This window comes from Mus caroli, chromosome 5 (assembly GCF_900094665.2).
Source record: "Mus caroli chromosome 5, CAROLI_EIJ_v1.1, whole genome shotgun sequence".
Classification (NCBI taxonomy): Eukaryota; Metazoa; Chordata; class Mammalia; order Rodentia; family Muridae; genus Mus; species Mus caroli.
The window spans coordinates 116,783,486-116,805,177 of NC_034574.1; the positions used below are offsets into that span (position 1 = coordinate 116,783,486).

Here is a 21,692-nt window from a genome sequence, read left to right on the forward strand (position 1 = left end):
GCCAGGACAGCCAGGGCTACACAGAGAAACCCTGTCTCAAAAAACAAACAAACAAACAAACAAACAAACAAAAGAATGTGTATTATGATGGCTAACATGTAGCATGATTGCCACGGTGCTTGCTGAGCTTGCGTGAAGCCCTGCGTGTGTCCCCGGTAACACATGAACTTGGTATGTTGGTGCATACTTGTACTCTGAGGGTGTGAATCGTAGAGGCAGAAGGATCATCCTTGGCTATGTATCCAGTTCATGTCTGTCCTGGGCTAGCTGAGATCCTGCCTCAAAAAAAAAATATTATACACACACACATATGCACACATATATATGCACACATACACACACACACACACACACACACACACGTGTGTGTGTGTGTGGGTCCTTCTGTTACCAGGTCTCAAATTTTTAGTAAATTTCAGGTTCTGGTTTCTTCTGTGAGTAAGCACTGGAGACCGTGGTCATAACTGATTTCTTTGAGATAAGTTTGACTGTGTTTCCCTATCACACACTTTTGTATCCTTTAACGACGTTAATAATGCTTTTGTTGTAAAAGGATTATCAAAACACAGAGGAAGTCTGCCAGTTACGGACCCTGGTGAGCAAGTTGCAGGAGCTAATCATTCTGCACAGGAAGTACAGCTGCAAGCTGGCCCTCGAGGACTTTGAGAAGGTACGAGTGCCGGCCCCTGAGCACTGTTTTGGGTTTTGGTATTCAGTGGTGGCAAACACCTGCATCACTTACCCCATCTCCCCTGCCCCTCATCTAGGAAAATGCCACCACTGTGGTGTTCCGCATGTTCGACAGGGTCTCGGCCCCAGAGCTGATCCCTTCCGTCTTAGAGAAGTTTGTGAGAGTTTACATTCGCGAACAGAATCTGCAGGAGGAGGAGCTACTGCTGCTCTATATAGAGGTAATGTTTCCTTTAACTTTTAAAGTGTTGACTTCCTACTGTGTGACTGACTGTGCGCACAGACACGGTACATGTGTGGAGGTCTAACACAAGTTGGGAGACTCAGGTCTCTCCTCCCACCACACGCGTCTGGGTCTCCAACTCAGGTCGTCAGGCATGGAGGCAAGCGCCTCTCCCTGCTGAGCCATCCCATCCATCCCTGCTTTAGTTTGTGAAGTCTGAGCAGTGCATCTGCATGTTCAGTGCTCGACTCTGGAAGGAACGTAAGGCTTTTACCACTGGCACCTATGAAGCATTTTCAATTGATCAAGAACATAAGCTGACAGTTATTGTCCGAGGGCCTCCCGGCTACTAGATAGGCTCGCGGGGTTGGGGTGGGGTGGTTACTCAGGCCTGCAAGTTCAAAACCAACTAGGCAACACAATGAGATCCCATCTCACAAGATGAAGAGAAGTAGAAGGTGTTTTCCAAGGGCCTCCTGTGAGGTACTAGGAGGAGCTTAATACTTACTGGTTTTTGACAGAAGGTGATAAGGATCAGGCCTCAGGTCTCCAGAGTCTAAGCTACATCCCCAACCTGGCAGTTTTTATAAACAATACAATAGTGCTATAATCTCTCTTTTTTGGGGGGGTGGGAGGGGTGGGAGATTGGTTTGGCTTTGCTACTTACATGACCCTGGCTGTCCTGGAACTTCCTATGTAGACCAGACTGACCTCAAACTCACAGAGATCAGTCCACCTCCTAGTGCTGTGTTTAAAGGCATGTGCACTACAATTGATCCGATAATATCTGTAAACCCTTCAGAAATACTTCCTTTTTACATTTTCTATGCCATATGAAAACATAGGCTAAATTTTTGGCTGCGTGCGTGTGTGTGTGTGTGTGTGTGTGTGTTATACATTAGCTGTATGTGAGTTTGAACAAGCACGTCCCACAATAGCAGCCATGTAGAGGCTGGAGAACACCTTTCATGGGGTCAGCTCTTTCCTTCCACTGGAAAGAGCTGGGCTGGGATCAAACTCAGGTCAGCAGGTGACTTTACCTGCTCAATACCTTGCTGGCCCATTTGCCAGCAAGAGTTTCTAAATTTGTTTGTTTGTTTTTTAAGATGAGGTTCCTCTGTGTAGCCATCCTGGCTGTCTTGAACTCACTGTGTAGACCAGGCTGGCATCTACCTCCCGAGCACTGGCATTAAAGGTGTATGCCACCTCGCCTAGGCTGTGAGCATTTCTAATATGCATGGTTCTCTTCCTTAGGACTTACTGAAGAGGTGTAGCTCAAAGTCAATGACTCTCTTCGACACAGCGTGGGAAGCAAAGGCCATGGCCGTGATAAGATGCTTGTCTGACACAGATGTAAGCAAACCCCAGCTGCTGGCGTTTTCTGTTTTGGGTAGGGAGTTCCCTTTTGAACGTTGGCTTTTGAAGTGATTTTCTGGCCATAAAAATGATATATATTGGTTAGGGAAATTTTTCATAGAATGTAAAAAATATAAAAAGGAGATAAAAACATGCATAATTCTATTTCCTTTGATAATGGAAAATAAGATTTGAAAGTGTTCTTGTTTCCATTGCCAAAAGAGTTGCCGTGGACAATGGGATGCCTCTCTCTCTGTTCAGGATCCTTACTTAAAATTGAACCTTGTATCGTAAGGCATTTACGTTGAGCTTTAGTGTGGTTCCCACTTTCTCATGGGCTCACAGTCCAAGCATCTAAGAGCCTTTAGTCATCTAGGAAGCCTTGCCTTAGAAAAACCATTAAGTATAGGTAAATAGCTAAATATTTAAAATATAAGGGCAGCACTGGTTGTCTCAATGGGTTAAAGAGAGGAGGTGAAGTTAGGAGGGGCCATGTTAGTCTGGAGGCGTTGGAGGAGGTATTGGGGTACACATGATCAAAAAACATTATATATGCATATGAAATTCTCAAAAAGTAAATTGAAAGATTATCTTCAAACCACAAAAGATTATCTTTACACCGTGGAAACTGCTGTTTAGTGTGAAAAGAGCTGAGCATGGAGGGAAACTCCTCAGCTGCTGCCCGACAGTATCCTAGGGATTTAATAGCGGAATCACTCGGCTTCTGTTTGTTGTGTTTTACTAGAAATAGGGTAGGTATCACATATCCCAGGCTAGCCCAAATTCACTCAGCAGGAGATGGTGCTCTTGAACTTTTTTTAGGTTTATTTTATGCTTTGTGTATTAATGTTTTACTTGCATGTGTGTATGTGTACTTTGTGTATGCCTGGTGTCCCTCAGAGTCAGTGTCCCAGCTCCTGGAACTGGAATTATGGTGGGGCTCCACCTGGTTTGGGTTCTGGGAATTGAACTCCAGACCTCTGCAGGAGCAGCAAGTGCTCTTAACTGCTGAGCCATCTCTCTAGGCTGACCTTGAACTTGTGCTCGAGCTACAGGCATGTCCCACGGCAGCTGGCTTGAAATGGCTCTTTATGTTGACCGTAGGAGGAAGTGCAGGCTTCTGCAGGCAGATGAAACAAACGCTCTCAGCCACCCTGTCCTTGCTGTGTGCAGTGCTGCTCCCTTCCGTGAGAGGGCACAGCTGAGTGCTGGGCACTGTTCCTCTGTGGTCTCTTTGTAGCTCATCTTTGATGCTGTGCTGAAGATAATGTACAAGGCGGTGGTTCCCTGGAGTGCAGCCGTGGAGCAGCTGGTGAAACAGCACCTGGAAATGGACCACCCCAAGTAAGTGCGCAGACTGATGCTGCAGTTGACCGCCAGTTGTGTTTTCCATTGCGTGTCTCATAGTCTTGCTAATATCAGCACGTTTTGTTTAGAGTCAAGTTATTGCAGGAAAGCTACAAACTGATGGAGATGAAGAAACTTTTGCGAGGGTATGGGATAAGAGAGGTGAATCTCCTGAACAAGGAAATAATGGTAAGTGCTGGTTGGATTGGGTCCTCTTTCTTGTATTTTTACGGCAGCGTGGAAAACTGATGGAAGATTTTCATATTTAGAAAGTTATCAGAGCTAGACTTACTATGTGGGAGAGTCACACGTGTGCTGTGGGAAGCAGATGGAGGGGGGGAAACACAGGAGTCAGTTCTCACTTTCTGCCATGCAGACTTTATGGCACAAATTCACGGCCTCTAACTTGGCTCAAAGCACCTTTATCCATTGGCCGCATAAGCCATGTTTTAATCTTAGGTCCAGTGTAGGTTTTTGTTGTTGTTGTTTTTTGTTTTTGTTTTTGCTGCATTTTAAGACTATTTAAGGCATTTTGCCTTTATAAGCAAATGATTTTGGGGCTCTGTGAGTCTTCTTGTTAAGATATACGCATTATCTCTTCCAGAGAGTGATCCGATACATTCTAAAGCAAGACGTCCCGTCTTCTTTAGAAGACGCTCTGAAGGTGGCCCAGGGGTACAGGCTGTCTGATGACGAAATCTACAGTCTGAGAATCATCGATCTGATTGACAGGGAGCAGGTGTGGAACTTTAGGTTGTGTGGCGGGGGCTGCTCTGCTGACTCCATCTTCATGAAGCTAAACTGTCCCAGCTACTGTCAGCAAACAAAAATCGAGAAGCTCTATCAGCATGGAAGCGTTACAGTGACCATGCTATGTTGCTCTATCAGCATGGAAGCGTTACAGTGACCATGCTATGTTGCTCTATCAGCATGGAAGCGTTACAGTGACCACTCTATGTTGCTCTATCAGCATGGAAGTGTTACAGTAACTACTTCTTAAGTGCTTTTAAAAGGTGCCTTGTGATTGGCTAATGGTTAGTACAGCTCAACCCCGGGTTTATACATGGCGTGGGACTCTGAGATTCTAAAGTAAAGGATGTGGTTCTGCGGTTTTCTGCCTGATTTTCTTAGGTGTTACAAATTGAAACTAAGGCCTCATGCATGCTGATTATCCTTTTCAGCACTGAACTGTCTGTCACCTTTTTGTCACCTTAAATGTCTTCATTGCTTTATATTCAGCAGCCATGGGGTTGCTCAACTGCTAAGGCGATCATCATTGCCCTGCGCTGCTTGTAAGTTTAGTTTATGTACCACTGCCATTCAAAATAGGATTTCTAGATGTTTGGGTTTTTGAGTCGGGGTCTCATTCTATGGCCCAAACCATCTTGGAGCGCTGTGTAGCCCAGGCTGGCCTTTCAGTGCCCTGCCAAGTACTAAGATTGCTTGTGTGTGTTCCACCACTATGCCTAATCTTCCAGTTATCAGGTTTATAGTCATATTTCATTTATTTACGTATGTGGGCATTTTGTCTGTGTACACATCTGCACACAAGGAAGGGCTATCAGATCCCATGGAACTACAGCTATAGGAGGTTGTAAGCCACCATGTGGGTGCTGAGAAATGAACTCAGGTCCTCTGGGAGAATTCGCATCCAGTGCTCTTAACCACTCAGCTATCTTACTAGCCCACAGATTTTTAAAGATCAAGCTGTAGTCCCCCCCCTCCCCCATTCTGCTAATTGATCCATTCGTCCTCATACTAGACAGCATAGATCAGAGATTTTTGTTGTTTGTTTCCTTCTCGCTTTCAAGTAGAAAAGAAAGCTAATTTCAAACTATTCCTTGTAAGGACCAGCCACTTTCTTCCCTTCTTCCTAACCCTGTTCACAGGGGAGAGATTGCCTCCTGCTACTGAAGTCTCTGCCTGCCGCTGAAGCCGAGAAGACTGCAGAAAGGGTTAGCATCTGGGCTCGACTGGCACTGCAGGAGGAGCCTGACGGCTCTGAGGAGGTGAGGCAAAGGGTCAGGGTGGAGATACAGGGACCTTGCATTCCAGGCCAGCCTAGCTCCATAATTTCCTTGTTTCAGAGGAAATCATTGAAGCTTAAAGATGGCCTCAGTAGAGCCAGCTTATTCCTCTAGCAATAAGAAATCGTGTCACAGGGTGGGTGACACTCAACTTTAATGCCAGGCAGAGTAGCCAGCCTATGGGTCTGTATAATGAGTTCTAAAACCAGCCTGGTCAACATAGTAAGACCCTGTCTGTCTGTCTCTCTGACTCGGTCTCTGTCTCTGTCTCTCTCTCTCTCTCTCTCTTTCTGTCTTTCATATACATACACTAAAAAAGAGAAAACAAAAAAAAGAAACCTAATACCTAATTACCTAAAGAGTTGGAGTTTTAAGCCTTGAGAAGTGCTTCCCAGCTTTAAATGATCTATTTCATTCTCACGTAAAGTTGTGAAGTAGGCCCACTGTAGACTGACTGCAGAGCAGGAGATCTTCAGTGACATTTTGGTTTATTAGGAAGTAGCAGAGCCTCCTCTCAGACCCCTTGGGCGCTGCCACCGCTGCTGTGTGCGTGTTTTGCTGCTGACTGAACAGTGTCTCCCATGGTCTCTATGATGAATCACACTCCACCCCATGTCACGTCCTTTAATCAATGCTTCTCTTTTGTTTTTTCTTCTGTCTTTATTGCTAAAAGCATAATTACTTCACTTAGGTGATCTAAGCTATTGATGGGCCTTGTACTCTGCTCTTTTAAGCTTTTACCTGAGGAAGTTCCCAATTGTTTAGTGTGACCCCAAAGAAAAAGAAAGGTCTGTGGACTGTAGTATAGTTGAAAGGCTGTAGGTTAGCATCTCTTTCCGGTAGCCCTAAAGCTGGGGTTGGTGGGTTTCCATACTTAGCCTTGGTGATGCTCTTAGAGCCTTGCAGCTGCCGGACTGGAGCTACACATAACCCGCAGCCACTGGCTTTATTATTTTCCTGACTCCTTGGTTGGTTCATTGTGTGCTTCCTTTATCTTCTTTTACCTCGGTTTTCTGTTGGTACTGAGGCTGGAACTCATGACTGAGACATGCTAGGCAAATGTTCTGCCTCTTCCCCAGCCCGTGTATGTTTTTGTCTGTGTCGAGCTGAGGTGATCAGTTAAGAAGTAGATTTCACTTTGCATATTTTAGGACAAGGCCTGGAGAATATCTGTGGCGAAGACATCAGTGGATATTCTCAAGATCCTGTGTGATATTCGAAAAGGTAGTTTTCCTAGTTTCTGCTCCTCAACTTGGTTTTTGTCCCAAAATTCACAAAGGTTCCATGAGAAACATCTAATTTTCTTTTAATTAGTCATCTTAGACTAAAGCATGTGAAATTGAGTAATTTTCTGTTTACACGTTTCATTAAGCTGGTCATTGTTGGACTAGATACCTGATGTAGCTAGTTGTCGTCTATAATAAGGAGAAAAAAAAACCCACTTAAACTTGGACTTAAAAAAGTCGAAAAAGTATCTCACTTAGGAAGCGGGATTATAATTTGTTTCAGAAGGACCGCCATTCTTTTTATATTTTATTTTTTAGAATTGTGTGTCTGTGTGTCTGTTCTTTGGGTACTGCATGTGTCTGTCAGGCCAGGGAAGTTGAAGACCCTGGAGCTGGAGTTACAGGTGGCCTCGGCTTCCTGATGTGGGTGCTGGGAATTGAACTCTGATCCTCTGGAAGAGCAGGGCGTGCTCTTAGCTACGGATTCATCTTTCCAGCCGCCGCTCTTTTATTATAAGCCTTAAACTTCCCTTTTCTACCCCCAAGAAGGAGATTCTTTTGTCCCATTTGATCTTTCCTTGCACGTCAGTTATGCTATGTTAGGGGCAGTGAGACGGCTCATCAGGTACTTCCCAGGCGAGCCTATCAGCCTGAGTTCTATCCCTGAAACCTGTGTAGATGTGGCAGGAGAGAACTTCCCCCACAGCATGCGTACACATACAACACACACACACAACAAATAAAATTTCAAAACTCTTACAGCAGCAACTGAAACCCATCACAAAAGACGTATAAGCAAACCAAAGGTAATTGGGCAATCTCTAAGAATACTGAAGCCCTAGCCAAGGACACGGTGCCAGCATCTGCTCAGGGTCTGCTAGGGCCTTGTTGCATCATGATGTGACAGAGGACATCATGGGTTCAGAAGTACTAAGCTAGAGCCACCAAGCACTCTGGAAACAACCCATTGACCCTTGACTGGATTAACCTGCTCGGGATGAGTTTTCGGTCACCTTTCTATGTGATATTCAGGTCCTGCCTCCGGTTACTGTGATGACATTCTGGGGGGAATTCAAGTTAGACCATGTGGGAATCTTATGTATCTGCTGTAACTTTCTAAAATGTAATTCCAGACAATCTGCAGAAGAAGGATGAATCTGAAGAATTCCTGAAGCGATTTCAAATGGTTGCTAGTTTGCAGGTAAAGAGATTAAGCACCTGACCTTAATGCTTTCAGCCTTCAGGAATGGTGACACACTGGTTCTTTTTTCTCAACTACTTTATTGCGGTGTAATTCATGTATCACATACAGTATTGATAAATTTTGATATATAGTATTTCTAGTTTCTTAACATTATAGTAAAATACAAAATGATGCATTCTAGCCGGTTCTCTGCCTGCATTGCAGTGATATCAGTTACATTCACAATGCTATGTACCCATCTCCTCTGCTCTTTTCACACTCAGATCCGAAACTCTGTACTCACAAGGCAGCAGAACTCTCTCAGGGTTAAGCTTTCTTTTGCAAGGCTCCACCCAGCACAGAATTATCTGGCCCCAAATGTCAGGAGTGTTAAAATTAAGAAGACCTTCATAATGGTGCTTTCTTATTGACCTACCTTTTACTGTTAGTATTTTATAACATTTGAGCCATAGAAGTGTTAAACTCCTAGTTTACTAAGGAGTAGTTTCTGAAGCAGGGCTGAAATGGGACGCTGAGTAAACTTATGGCTGTCTTGCTTTGCTGCAGGAGAACTTTGAGGTCTTCCTTCCGTTTGAAGACTACAGCAATACCGCCTTGGTAGCTGGCCTTCGAGAACAGTATATTAAGGCACAGGAAGCTGCCCAGGCTGAGCACAAACACAGGGGACCCCCCGGGCCCACCCTGGCCAAGGGGACACACCTGAGCATCAAGTCAAAGCTGCACCGACAGGCACTGGCCCTGCAGGTGTCTGAACAGGAGCTGGAGGCAGAGCTGACCTTGAGAGCCTTAAAGGACGGGAAGGTGGTGGCCGCCCTGAGCAAATGCAGGTGACACCTGTATTTCCACCTCGTGTGACAGTGGCATTTGCTCTGTTCATTTCTTTGCCAATAAGCACAGGGCCAGGACAACTTGCGTTTTTTCACAATGCAAGTTTGAGAGCCCATTTTGTGGCCTCTGTCTAAAAATAGTGTCATGGAAGCAAAATAGACCCACTCAGTTGGTAACGTCACTATTGAATGTCAGCTCAGTTGGTGACGTCACTACTGAATGTCAGCTCCTGGACACCTTGACCCTTAAGGGTATACTTTAAAAATGGATTATATTGCCGGGCTTGGTGGCGCACGCCTTTAATCCCAGCACTCTGGAGGCAGAGGCAGGCGGATTTCTGAGTTCGAGGCCAGCCTGGTCTACAAAGTGAGTTCCAGGACAGCCCGGGCTACACAGAGAAACCCTGTCTCAAAAACCAAAAAAAAAAACAAAGGAAAAAAAAAAAGGGTTATATTTTGTTCCATGAAAATAATTTGAAGACTTTTCATGTGTTGCCATTAGTGGTTAGGTACAAACACAGGGACAAACACGTGTGCTTGTGGTACGATTCCTAACTCCCCCTCTTCTTTCCCACACAGAGATTTACTTAAGCATTACTGCAATGCCGACACTGGGAGATTACTGTTTGTGGTGTGTCAGAAGCTCTGTCAGATGTTGGCTGACGATGTTCCAATGGTGGCCCCAGGAGGACTCAGCCTTCCTTCTGAGATCCATGACCTCGCATGCCATGCTGTCACCATCTGCAGTCCAGGTGACAGGACAGATAAACTCTCATGTTCTCTGGTCCATTGTATCGCTGTGTTCCACCGCTATCTCTTGATAACTGCATTCCGGAAACCACACGAGAAACAGCTCTCCTTACGCTAGGCATTATATTCAACAACTGAGTGTGGTTGCCCCCTCAAATGCTTGCAGTTAGGTAGCTGAGAGCCAGGAGGATCATCGGCCCTGGGCTAGCCTAGACTACATAGCCAGACCTTGTCAGTCAGGAAGTCCATTAACACTGTCATTCCTTATATTGATGGCATTTGCTTCTGTGTGATCTTGGTGTCCCTGACATGTGATCATGTGATCCCACATGAATCTTTTTCAAGGCATGCTTAAGCACAGACAGGAACTGTGTTTACAATAGTCAAAGCTATGTGGTGAATCTGAGTGGTTGTTAAAGCAGTCTGACGACGCTTTCTACTTTCAGATTATTTGCTGGATGTTTTAGAACTAAGTAAATACACTTTAACTGCTGTGGAGCTTTGCAGACAATGCCAGATGGATGACTGTGGAATGCTGATGAAGGTAAGCCACCTCTGAGTTTTATTTCCATGAACAGGACAGCTGCTGGCCCAGTGTGTGGCCCTGCAGATTACTTGCACAGTTCATAGAAATGCGGAATTCATCACTTGCCTTTGTAGCCAGCATTTGCTACTTTGTGGGTAGCACTGCTTTTCCATTCTTTCAATCCTCTAGGAGAGAACAAAAGGATAGAGGAGAAAGGGGGTGATGTCATCATGAGACTACTTAACAAACCGAGAGACCAACAGCAAACAACAACCCAAGGCATCTCTCTGGGCCCTAGCAGTCATTCTACCCTCTGAAAGTTACCAGAAGTCCAAATGTTACACAGTTGAAGCAACTGTCTGCCGGTGTCAAAATCACACCCCTCCTAGAGCAGGAGGCAAATCATAGTCAGCTGCTGTCCATAGTCTGAATCAGCCTCAGCCCACACCGGGCTTAAAACTAACACTTAGTCTTATAATATTTCTGTAGTGTTTGGTTTTTTGGGTTTGTTTGTTTGTTTGTTTGAAGAAAACAAAATTCCAAAATTGTCACTACATAATTTTTCTTGCTCTCTGGAAAACTGTCCTCTAAAGAGCTGTGAAGCCAATTCTCTTTCCAGGCAAACTTGTTCATTTTGATTTGAACTGTTTTTGAAACATAGGGCCTTAACCAAGGCCTCTTTGGATGTTGAGCTTCTGTTAAGAGTTTAATCAAAGTAATATTTTATAAGTCACCATCCAGAACAGAATGTTAGAATACCGTTTTCCCTTAGTACGCACAGAATTGGTTCCAGGCTGCCTCTCCCCTCAGAGATACCAGGATCTCTGGGTGCTAAAATCCCTTTTGTATCCAAAACTGTAACATTTACACGTAACCCACACACATCTCTCACACTTCCAACAGCTCCAGCTTTTACTGAATAAGTTTGATCCAAAATTGGTCAGGTCTATAGCCATAGACTCTGCAGGTTCAGGGAACCAACCCATGATTCTAGAGTTGTATGTAAACATGGAGAGTGTTGGGCTCTTGTGCTGACTTCAGTGGTTTAGAGCATTTGACACTCTTCAGGCACTGAGCTATATGATGCAGCTGCAAGGGTCTGTACTCCTGCTCCAGGGCATCCAACACTTCTCTCTCCCATGTACATATACAGGCCTACGTATAATTAATTAATAAAAGCCTTTTTTGTTTTTTCAAGCTGTTGGGCTCTCAGCCTGACTCCTGATTCGGCTTGGGTAAGGTGGTATGTGCTACAGTGCACCTAACACTGTCTTTTCCATACGTTTGCTGTTTAGGCCGCTCTTGGAACTCACAAGGATCCCTATGAAGAGTGGTCCTTTAGTGACTTCTTCAGTGAAGATGGAATTGTTCTCGAGTCCCAGGTGGTGCTGCCTGTCATCTATGAATTGATCTCATCAGTGATGCCCCCTGCAGGTAGATCACGCTTGGTTCATTATTTTCTACATGTTTTTACTCTATGCACGCTGGAGCTCTAGAGGCTGAGAACCAGAACTGCATCCCATAAGGTCCGTTTATCCGCTTAAGGACCCAAGTGCGAAGGAATACCTGAGGCATATTATGTCATTTACACAAAGGAAAACCCAGCTCTCAGGGAAGTTATGGTATTTGATGTCAGGGCAGTGGATGCCCTTAGGGATGGTGGGTAAGACGCTCTTCTGTTGCTGTAGTAAGATAGCATGACAAAAAGCCGCTTATGGAAGAAAGGGGTTGCTTTGGCTTACAGTTCCAGAGGGTAAAGTAAGGAAGCCAAGAGCTCGTATGTTCCAGAGCAACAGTGAAGCACCGAGAACAAACTGGAAATGGTGCTTTCCCATCCAAAGCCTGCCTCCATAGCTAGCCCCCTCCAACAAGGCTACCTGCTGACACTCCCCAAACAGCACCATCACCTGAGGACCAAGCATTCACATATCCAAGCCTCTGGGGACATTCCTCATTCAAACCACCATCCCTGGAGCAAGACTGGAGAAGGGTGTGCGGGCCTGTGGGTCCTGTAAAGTTCTGGTTCTTGGGCTTGCTGCTGCCATACCCAATTTGGCTGCTTATAGATTGTACGCGTATCTGGGCATTTGGATGTGTAGGTGAAGGGTTTTTGTTAGTTTGGTGGGCTGGCTTTATCTGAGGGGTTTGTTTTGAGATAGGACTTGCTGTGAACTTGCAATCTGCCACCAAAGTGCTGGGATGTCAGGCATGAGTCACCATGCTTGGCTCTGAGGTTTGTCGCTCATTTTGCTTCTTACAGCCAGTGTTTGCTTTAGATCATTATTTGACAATAGAGCAGTTTCCATGACATCTGAGTTTGGCGCTTTCTATGACTTACGTTGTTTAGTCTTAGTTAATTTGGTTTTCTCTTTTGTAGAAAGCAAAAGACATCCTTTGGATTCTATAAGTTTGCCATACTGCTCCACTAGTGAAGGTATTTACGATTAGAAATGTGTATTATATTATAATTTTACAAATGCACAAATGCCAGGATAACTTAAAGCATGAATTCTTACATATTGAAATTTTGAATGTGAGTTTGTCATAAAATCCTTGATGTAACTGTTTCACGATTTGTTATATTTTCAGAAGCCAATTATTTGATATGTCTAATTGTATTATCGTTAATGACTTCATATATTTTAGGTTTATGTATAGAGAAAATATCTTCAACTGCCAGTAACTTAAGCATCTAAATTTTACACACACACACACACACACACACACACACACACACACACACGGCTAAGCTATCTCATTATCTTGTGGTCTAAATCCAGCCTCATGCTAACCCTTCATTTACTGACTTTGGGAATGAATTTCATAACTGTTACCTTTTTTGAGGAATTAGGCCATTCCTGAAAGCAATTTTCTAAAACAATGATCACATTTAAAAACAACAACCAAAAAAGAGGGGGTGGGTGGGTGGGGGAGTTGATGGCTTAGTGGTTAACAGCATGGCTGCTCTTGCAGGGGGCCTAGGTTCAGTTCCCAGCACCCACACCAACACTTACAGCTCCCTGTAACTTCAGTTCCCTCTGACCCGCAAAGGTCTCTGCACACCCGTAGTCTACACACACTCAGGCATGCATACATGCACACTTAGTAAATAAATAAATAAATGTAGAAATAAAGAAATTATTATTGGTGAAGATAATTATTGCAAATCATCTCACATTTCAGGAGAAAACCGTATTCTCCCTCTTGTAAGCTCCATCTCTGCTCTGCTCCGGAGCCTCCAGGAATCTAGTCAGTGGGAGCTAGCCCTGAGGTTCGTGGTGGGCTCCTTTGGTACCTGCCTGCAGCACTCTATGTCAAACGTCATGAGTATCAGCTTGAGTAAAAAGGTATGACTTTTATAATCAATTATATGACTTTTGGGTAATTGCCAAATGCTCTGCCAAACAGATCTCTTTCCTGTTGGCAAAGGCACCAATGAGTGCTTGTTAAATGCAAGATACACTTGTTGAGCATCTATTAAGATCCCAGGGCACCTGCACACATTTTTATCAACAGCTCTGAGAATATCTGCTTTGGAAATATAGACATTCAGAATGGGGCGTGTAAGAATTAGTTTTGAGTTAGGTTGGTAATTCTTTAATCACAACACAGTATTTTTGGTTTTGTTTTGTTTTGTTGTGGTTGTTGTTGTAGGAGTTTTATTGTGTTATTGTTTGGGGATATTCTTGACAGAGAATCTTGCAGCCCAGGCTTGCCTTGAACTTACAGAGATCCACCTGCCTCTGTCTCCCGAGATGACACATCAAAGGGACCTAAAGACTCTTTGTTCTTTTCTGAAAGTTACTTGGCAAGAACACATTGGCGAACTCCAGGCATATCATTATGGAATTGAAAGAGAAGTCCATCACATTTATCAGAGAAAATGCTACGACACTTCTGCATAAAGTGAGTCCCTCTGCTTGGCTTGTTCTTTCCAGCCAGTCAGGCAATGCTGGCTAGTGTCCTACCTGCCATTCAGAAGCATCAGGAACCAGCGTGACCACCAAACACTGCTGCTCGTGTACTGGGTTTTAGTGCATGTCAGTGTTATTCTATTGGACATGGATGCAACTGTAATGAATCTCCGTCACGTTTAATGGACTAAAGCAAACCAATGACCCTTGCCTGCAGTTTACGTTTCTATTCCAGGATTCCTTTACAGGAGTGCTCATTTATTAGTTGTTTTATTATTATTATTATTATTATTATTACTATTATTATTAATTCCCCTTTGAATCAGGGTCTGTGTAGCACAAGCTAGTCTCAAATTTGAATTTAGTGTGTAGACAAAGATGACCTTAAAACTCCTGATTCTTCTGCCTCTAAGAGCTGGCCTCAGAGGCGTAGCCAAGCCTTTAGTAGCGTCTAAGAGACCTTTAAAGGGGAACAATTATTATTCTTGTGTTAGACACAAGGTTTCTCTTTGTTGGTCAGATTAATTAGTAAAATCCCCCAGACAGGACTGAAACTCAGTATAGCTCAAGCTGGACACAAACTGCCAAAAATCTTCCTCCTTGCTTTCCAGATGATGAACTCATCAGTGTCCCTTCCGTACCCCGTCCCCACACTGGCAGTTTGCTCTATAGCGGTTCTCAACCTGTGGGTCATGACCCCCTTGGGGTGGGGGTGGGGGAGATTGTGTATCAGATAGTTATGAAGTAGCAACAAAATAATGTTATGGTTGGGGAACCACATCCCAAGAAACTGTATTAAAGGGTTGCAGCATCAGGAACTTTAGAGGGAGCTTGGGAATGGCAGTGCCATAGTGGGTAATGGTAATTTCACACATATATGTACATGAGTACGCACTTCCAAAGTTGGTGATACTTTCAAAGTTTTAGAAAAAAATTAATTACAATACAAAGAAGCCTTCATTGATATATTACTTAATATCAAGCCCTCTTCTTTTCTTCTATTTTTCTATAATAGAATTTTTTCCCCTTGATTTGGAAACAGAATTTCTCTCCATAGCCTTGGCTGTCCTGGAACTTCACTAGGTAGACCAGGTTGGTCTTGAACTCACAGAGACCCACCTGCTTCTGCCTCCCAGGTACTGGGATTAAAGGAGTGTGTCACCATTGATTGCATAGCGTATAAGGCTTTTTATCCTTAAACACCCAGTGTCTGTTTCCTTAGTGTGAAGATCTCTGGTTCAGTGGCCATGCAGATTTCCCCATTGCTGAATCTAACAGTGGTTAAACACTTGTGTTATTGCCCACATTCTAATTTAATTTTGTCTCCTTTATCAATCCTGTGCTTTTTGTACAAGCTCTAGACTAACTTTTGTACTTAATGAGCCAGCAAACTACAGCCTGCAAGACCAGCTTTTAGCTTTTATAAGTAAAATTCCTCTAACACAGGGCTGTGCCCCTTGTGTGCTGTCCATGGCTGCTGAGGTGCTTTCCTGCCTCTTGAGAAACAATGAGTTGTTGCTACAGAGGTGTGCCTATGAGGATGAAATATTGACTCTGAGGACATCGTTTAAAAGTCTTGGAGCTGGAGCGATAGCTCAGTGGTTAAGAGCACTGGCTGCTCTTCTAGAGGACCTGGGTTTGATTCCCAGTACCTACATGGTAGCTCGCAGTAGCCTGTAACTTCAATTCTAGGGGATTCCGCTCCCTCTTCAGGCCATTGCAAGTGTTGCACACATACAGTACACAAACACTCATGTAGGCAAAAAACCCAATACTTAAAATGATAATATAATTCTTTAAGGGTCACATCCTGGTGTTGCTTTAATAATTACCTTTTGTCCTGCTTAAATCTGTGAGTCTCTACTTTAAGGTACACAATGGTCTTGCCACCATAGCACCGCATCTCTCTCCCTAGAGCTCTCCAGAGCCTGCCATTTTGTTTTGATTTTAGATAGAAGAGATACTGTTGAGTCACCAGAAGAAAGAGCAAGGTCTTAGCTAGACAAGGAAGTTGGGGGTGGGATCCAATGCCATGTAAAAGGGAGGGACAGCCAATTAGGTATAGATGACTGGTGAGTGGAACCAAAGCCACACAGACCTCCCAGAGCATACCTACATGAACAAAGATGGTCGCAAGCACAGCAAGGCTCTATGGGACCACTGTTACATGTGCAGTCTGTTGGGACTACAGCTTCATTGCAAAGCTCACAGCTGTATTTGGGTTCTGATGCAGGGGTTGGTGGATTTGGGAAAATGTGGTGGGGGTCAGTGACTACGGAGGCAGAGGAGGGCTCATGGGAGATTTCAGATTGACCTAAACTGTAGGGAGAAGGAAGAGCCCCGGGCCCTCCCTACAGGGCTCGCTGAGGCTGCCTTCCTTCCGTTTCTAGTCCTGGCTGAAGGTTCCCTAAGCATATTTCCTTAGAGTGCTTTCCCTCCATCACTGCCTGAAGAGCTTGGCCTTTCTCCGGGTCTTGTACCTCAGCTGGCGGGGAGTGAGCCTGAGGTCCATCTTCTGTTTGCTCATGGAGCCTCTGTACTGATGCTTTCTTCCCATAGGTGTTTAACTGTCGTGTGGTGGATCTGGACCTCGCCTTGGCTTACTGCACTCTCTTACCTCAAAAGGATGTGTTCGACAACCTCTGGAAGTTCATAGATAAAGCGTGGCAGAATTACGACAAAATTCTGGTACGCCCTGAGTGTGGAGACCTGCTCCTGTTGCCATGCTAAGGTTTGAGGGACAAAGTGAGGGACTTTGTTTGTAGGTCTCAACTGTTGGGCAGAAAGATCTGTCTCATGATCTCTCCCTACTTGTGCCTGACTGGTGATAACCATTGCTTAAAGAATTAAGATAGCTCTTATTTCTTAAGAAACTAAACAGAACAGCTGGAGCTGGGTGCAGCAGCATGTGCTTTTAATTCCAGCACTCAGGAGGCCCAGACTTAGAAACCAACCTGGTCTACAGAGTGAGTTTCAGTACAGCCAGGACTACACAGAGAAACCCTGGCTCAAAAAACCCAACGTGGCCGAGCACGATGGTACACACCTTCTCTTCCAGCACTGTTGAGAAGCGGAAGCAGGCAGACCTGGAAAAAGCTGGAGAACTGGGTGAGCAGTGCACAGCACTGGCCGCTCTTCCAGTTCCAGGCTGGTGAGAGAACTGTTTCAAGGAATAGGTGGGCAGTCCTCGAAGAATGAAGGACGGGATTGTCCTCTGGCTGCCACACACAAATCTCTATGCCACCTTGGAATGTCACCCCTTTTTACTGAAACCCTAGACCCCACAGCAAGGCTTTTGTGTAGGATGGGTACAGGGGCTACGTAGCTCATCTCAGTTGTTCTGATTGGTTGTTTTGTTTTATTTATTTTGTTTGAGGGTTTTGTGGGTAGCCTAGGTTGGCCTCAGATATATCCTTTCATTCCCAAGGAATGCACTTCATGTAACAGCATCCTGCAAAAAGCCAGACGACTTGGGTTGGAATCCCCAGCACTGCATAACAACGTGTGGGTTCCTGCCTATAATGCCAACACTTGGGAGGCAGAGATAAGAGAATCAGAAGTTCAAGGGCATCCTCAGCTACATATTAAACTTGAGGCTAGCCTGGGCTACTTGAGACCCTATCTCAAAAAAAAAAAAAAAAAAAAGTCTGTGCTATGTGTGTTGCAGGGGAGGGGGTCTTGCTGGAGAGATGACTCAGCAGTTAAGAGCAGCTGCTGCTTTACCTGAGGACTCAAGTTCAGTTCCTAGCACCCATGCCAGGTAGCTCATGGCTTCCTTAGCTCTAGCTCCAGAAGCTCTGACACCACCTTGTAGCCTCTGCAAGCACCTGTACACACATGACATACACAGACATATAAATTAAAATAAGACTGAAGAGACGGTTCAGTGGTCAAGACTGGGTACTACTCTTGCAGAGGGCTGGGATTTGGTTCCCCGCACCCACACTGTAACCCCTGTAACTCCTGCTGCAGGGGGATCTGAAGCGAGGGATGCCTGTGGCATCCTGAACACCTGCACACAGGTGCGCCTACACAGAGGCAGATTATGTAAAATAGTAAATAAAACGAATGTAAAGAAGTAGTGACCACACAAACAAATATGTATCATTCTGCTGCTTCTTACATAAAGGCCTATATATAGGGTTTAGGGAGTATGGAAACTCAGGCTGTACATATTCTGTGTCATACTGTACCACTGTACCGTATTCTCAGCCCAAGGCTATGAGTTTTCTGGTGTGTGTAGTTCTGGCTGCCTTGACTCTCCAGCGCAGGCTACCCTTGACCTCACAGCAGTGCTGCCAAGTGCTGCGATTACGCAGACACTGCCACGCCTGGCTTTGAGGTTTGTTTGTTTGTTTTCCCTTTCTGGCTTTCATCTAAATCGTATTGAAACTAATACTATTTACAATGCAGTTTGATCTTGTTCAAACCTTTTAGGCATTATCTTTGGTGGGCTCTCAGCTGGCAAATCTCTACCAGGATATTGAAACAGGACTTCGGTTCCATGAGCTCAGTATTGATGCCAAGTGGGGTATTCGTCTTGGTAAACTTGGTGTGAGTATTCATAGTACTTTGATATTTAATCTGTCTTGAGGATTATCTAGTCTGCAAATGTAAGACAAAGATCTTATGTATAAAGAAATAAGCGTCTTTTTTGTGTTATTTCCTTTTCAACGATGTTAGAAGAAACCTGACACTTTTACCTGCTAAGCTTATGGGTGTATGTCTATACACATACACACAACAGGTAAATAAATCTAAAAGGGAAACTTTGAGGAGCTGTAGAAAGTGGGTTTATAAAATAACAGTAAAGTAAAAAGCCATGTTATAATGTTGTTCGTTTTGTAACACTTTTTCATTCAGAAGTTGTTTTTTATTTCTTTTTACTTTTTTATTTTGTGTTCTTTGTTTCTAGATTTCTTTTCAGCCTGCTTTTAGACAAAATTTTCTCACCAAGAAAGACCTTATTAAAGCTCTTGTGAATAACATAGACATGGACACCAGCCTCATTCTGGAGTATTGCAGGTAATCTTGAAATGGTAAAGGTGGCGTTGCTGTTGGTTTGGCCAGCTCATAACCTTTGCTTTGAGAAGGCCATAGACAAGGTAGTTGTTCATGCAGCCCAGAGACCTCTGGCTTCCTTCTCTGTGGTCAGCCTGAGCAGACAAAGCCAGGTTCGATTCTCTGGAGATAGATTTTTGGTTTACTTACACCCTGATGAGTATCCAAGCTCTTGGACAGAAATATCGAAATTCTGATCTGAGCTCATGTTGTGTCTCACACTTATATTCCCAGGATTCAGGCAGGAGAATTACAAGTTCAAGATCAGCCTGAGCTACATAGTGAAATACTGTAGCAAAAATTAAAAATGTAGGTTTCTGGGCTTTTTCTCCCTGGCATTCTTGACTCTGCAGGTCTGGACTGAGAGGCACTGAAGTCTTGAGTATCTTATACAGGCACCATGTGGATTCCCTCTTACCTGTGGAAACCATTGCTAAGTAACTAATAGGCAAGCCACATAGAGAGCCTGAATGCGCTGGACAAAGTGTAGGAGACAAGGAAGGAAGACAGGCAGGTGGGGGATGGGCGGGTACTGTGTGATATGGTCGTGATCAATGTCAAAAAATTAAGTGACCACTTCTAAAGTATTAAAGGCACTCTCCCTCCTTTCCGACTTGTAACAGATAAGTGGATTCTGGAAGGGTTTTTGTTGCTTATTTTTGAGTTAGAATCTCACGTGTCCCACAGTAACTTCAAGTTTGCTATGTAGCCGAGGCTGGTCTTGAACTTCTGATCATACTTGCCCTCACCTCCAGATGGTGGAATAACATGCCTATCACTGTGCTGGTTCAGATCTGAGTCATTTTGCTTTTTTTTTGGTGCTAGGGATTAATTTAAACCCATGTCCTCAAGTACATGGGCTACACTGCACTCTGAGCCCCAGTGCCTCTGTTTCTGCACCTGCCTATCAGAGCCTGGTCTGGACGTGGATGTGTTTGAGATCCGCCTTTAACTAACTGACCACTCCTTTCAGCACATTTCAGCTGGACTCTGACGCTGCCCTTCGGCTGTTCATTGAAACTCTGCTCCACAACACTAGCAGCCAGAGCCAGGGAGATGCTGCCCTGGAGTCCACAAAGGATCAGCATTCCAAACTCCTGGCGAAAGCCACTGAGATGGTCCCTTTACTGAAGAACACAAAGGATCTGGTGATCAGTCTAAGTGAGGTCCTCTATAAGGTGAATGGAAACATGGACACCAGGTCACCCTCTCTCCTCATCCTTAGTTGGATACATGTTCTAACAAACTACATACCTAAGTCCTGAATTTTTCAGTTTTAAGATAGGGTCCCACATAGCCCAGGCTAGACTCAAGCTCAGTATGTAGGTCTTAAACTCCTGAACCCTCTGGTTCTATCACTCAAGTGTTAGGATTATTGGTGTGTGCCACCACACTGCTAAATCCCGAGAGAGTGTGTGTGTGTCTGTTTGTGTAGGTACTGGTACCCTCAGAGGCCATAGACTTACCAGCAGCTGGACTTAGCACCAGTAACTGGTTTAAACTGCTTGGTATGGATACGGGAAACCTGGATTCTCTGTAACAGTGCTAACCACTGAGCAGTCTCTCCAGCCTTTATTTTTTTATTTTCACACAGCAATCACCTTTTAAGATAGCTCTTCTCTCCTCCTGTCTTACCTTTTATTCTTCCCTCAAAATAAAGCAGCATTTTCCATCAGAGTTGTTCGATTTGTCTCCCCTCAATCTATAGCTTTTTGAGAATGGTCTCATGTAGTCCAGGCTGTCCTGGATCTTGCTGTGTATCCAAGGGTAACCTTGAACTCCTCTCTCCAAATGCTGGGATTCGAGGTGTGTGCCGCCATGCCTGGCTTCTTAGGTTTGGTTTGGTTTTCATTTAACATATTTTTAGTTTGCCTCTGTTGTGCCTGCAGTATGCACAAGGAGGTCAGAGGACAAACAGGACTCCGTTCTACCTAGTGGGATCTAGGGATTGAATTTAGGTCGTCAGACTTGGCAGCAAGTGCTGTCGCTGAACTGTCTCTAACCCTCCAGCACCCGAATGATGAGACTTTTTAATCATTATGAAAGCTTGGCGGACTCTCCAGGAGCTCATCTGGGTAACCCTGGTCATTTGTCTCTGTCCCACCGCATGACTTGTTGGTCACCTCTCCTGCGGTCCCTGTATCCATTTCTTCTGCTTGTCTGGCTAGTGCACCACCCACCTATGACTCTGTCCCAGAGCTCTATCCCACCTCCATCCCCATGTCCTGCCTTTCCGCTCCTGCGCTGCTATAGGCCCAGTGCCTGTCCTATTTAGTACCTCGCTTTTGGGGGCAAGCACTGCATCTAACCAGACTTTCATGAATAAGATGTTTAAGCCACATGCTTTAATATTATTAAGAGTTATATTGAATGAATATGTTTTCCGTGTGTGTGTGTGTGTTTTAATGAAATTTTTTACAAATTGGTATTTAAGTTAATAGTTGATTGGAGGATTGGGAGGTAGATAGCAGAAGTAAGGTTATCATCAGACTGTAAGGTGAATTTTAGTTTTATATTTTGCCCGTAAGTCAGCCAGAAATT

At 44.4% G+C, this 21,692-nt stretch overlaps 1 protein-coding gene across 1 annotated transcript in view; it reads left to right on the top strand.

Moving 5' to 3' along the window:
• Kntc1 (kinetochore associated 1) overlaps positions 1 to 21,692 on the top strand; it is a 72,836-nt gene that overhangs the window by 27,158 nt on the left and 23,986 nt on the right. Inside the window, exons 25-44 of the mRNA XM_021163556.1 lie at positions 554 to 670; positions 768 to 911; positions 2,168 to 2,266; positions 3,510 to 3,613; positions 3,706 to 3,805; positions 4,221 to 4,355; positions 5,506 to 5,625; positions 6,795 to 6,867; positions 8,003 to 8,070; positions 8,620 to 8,900; positions 9,480 to 9,652; positions 10,097 to 10,194; positions 11,472 to 11,610; positions 12,554 to 12,610; positions 13,360 to 13,523; positions 13,978 to 14,082; positions 16,650 to 16,778; positions 18,528 to 18,644; positions 19,006 to 19,115; positions 20,125 to 20,329. Coding sequence (XP_021019215.1) covers positions 554 to 670; positions 768 to 911; positions 2,168 to 2,266; positions 3,510 to 3,613; positions 3,706 to 3,805; positions 4,221 to 4,355; positions 5,506 to 5,625; positions 6,795 to 6,867; positions 8,003 to 8,070; positions 8,620 to 8,900; positions 9,480 to 9,652; positions 10,097 to 10,194; positions 11,472 to 11,610; positions 12,554 to 12,610; positions 13,360 to 13,523; positions 13,978 to 14,082; positions 16,650 to 16,778; positions 18,528 to 18,644; positions 19,006 to 19,115; positions 20,125 to 20,329 — 2,538 coding nt within the window. The remainder of the gene's footprint in view (positions 1 to 553; positions 671 to 767; positions 912 to 2,167; positions 2,267 to 3,509; positions 3,614 to 3,705; positions 3,806 to 4,220; positions 4,356 to 5,505; positions 5,626 to 6,794; positions 6,868 to 8,002; positions 8,071 to 8,619; positions 8,901 to 9,479; positions 9,653 to 10,096; positions 10,195 to 11,471; positions 11,611 to 12,553; positions 12,611 to 13,359; positions 13,524 to 13,977; positions 14,083 to 16,649; positions 16,779 to 18,527; positions 18,645 to 19,005; positions 19,116 to 20,124; positions 20,330 to 21,692) is intronic.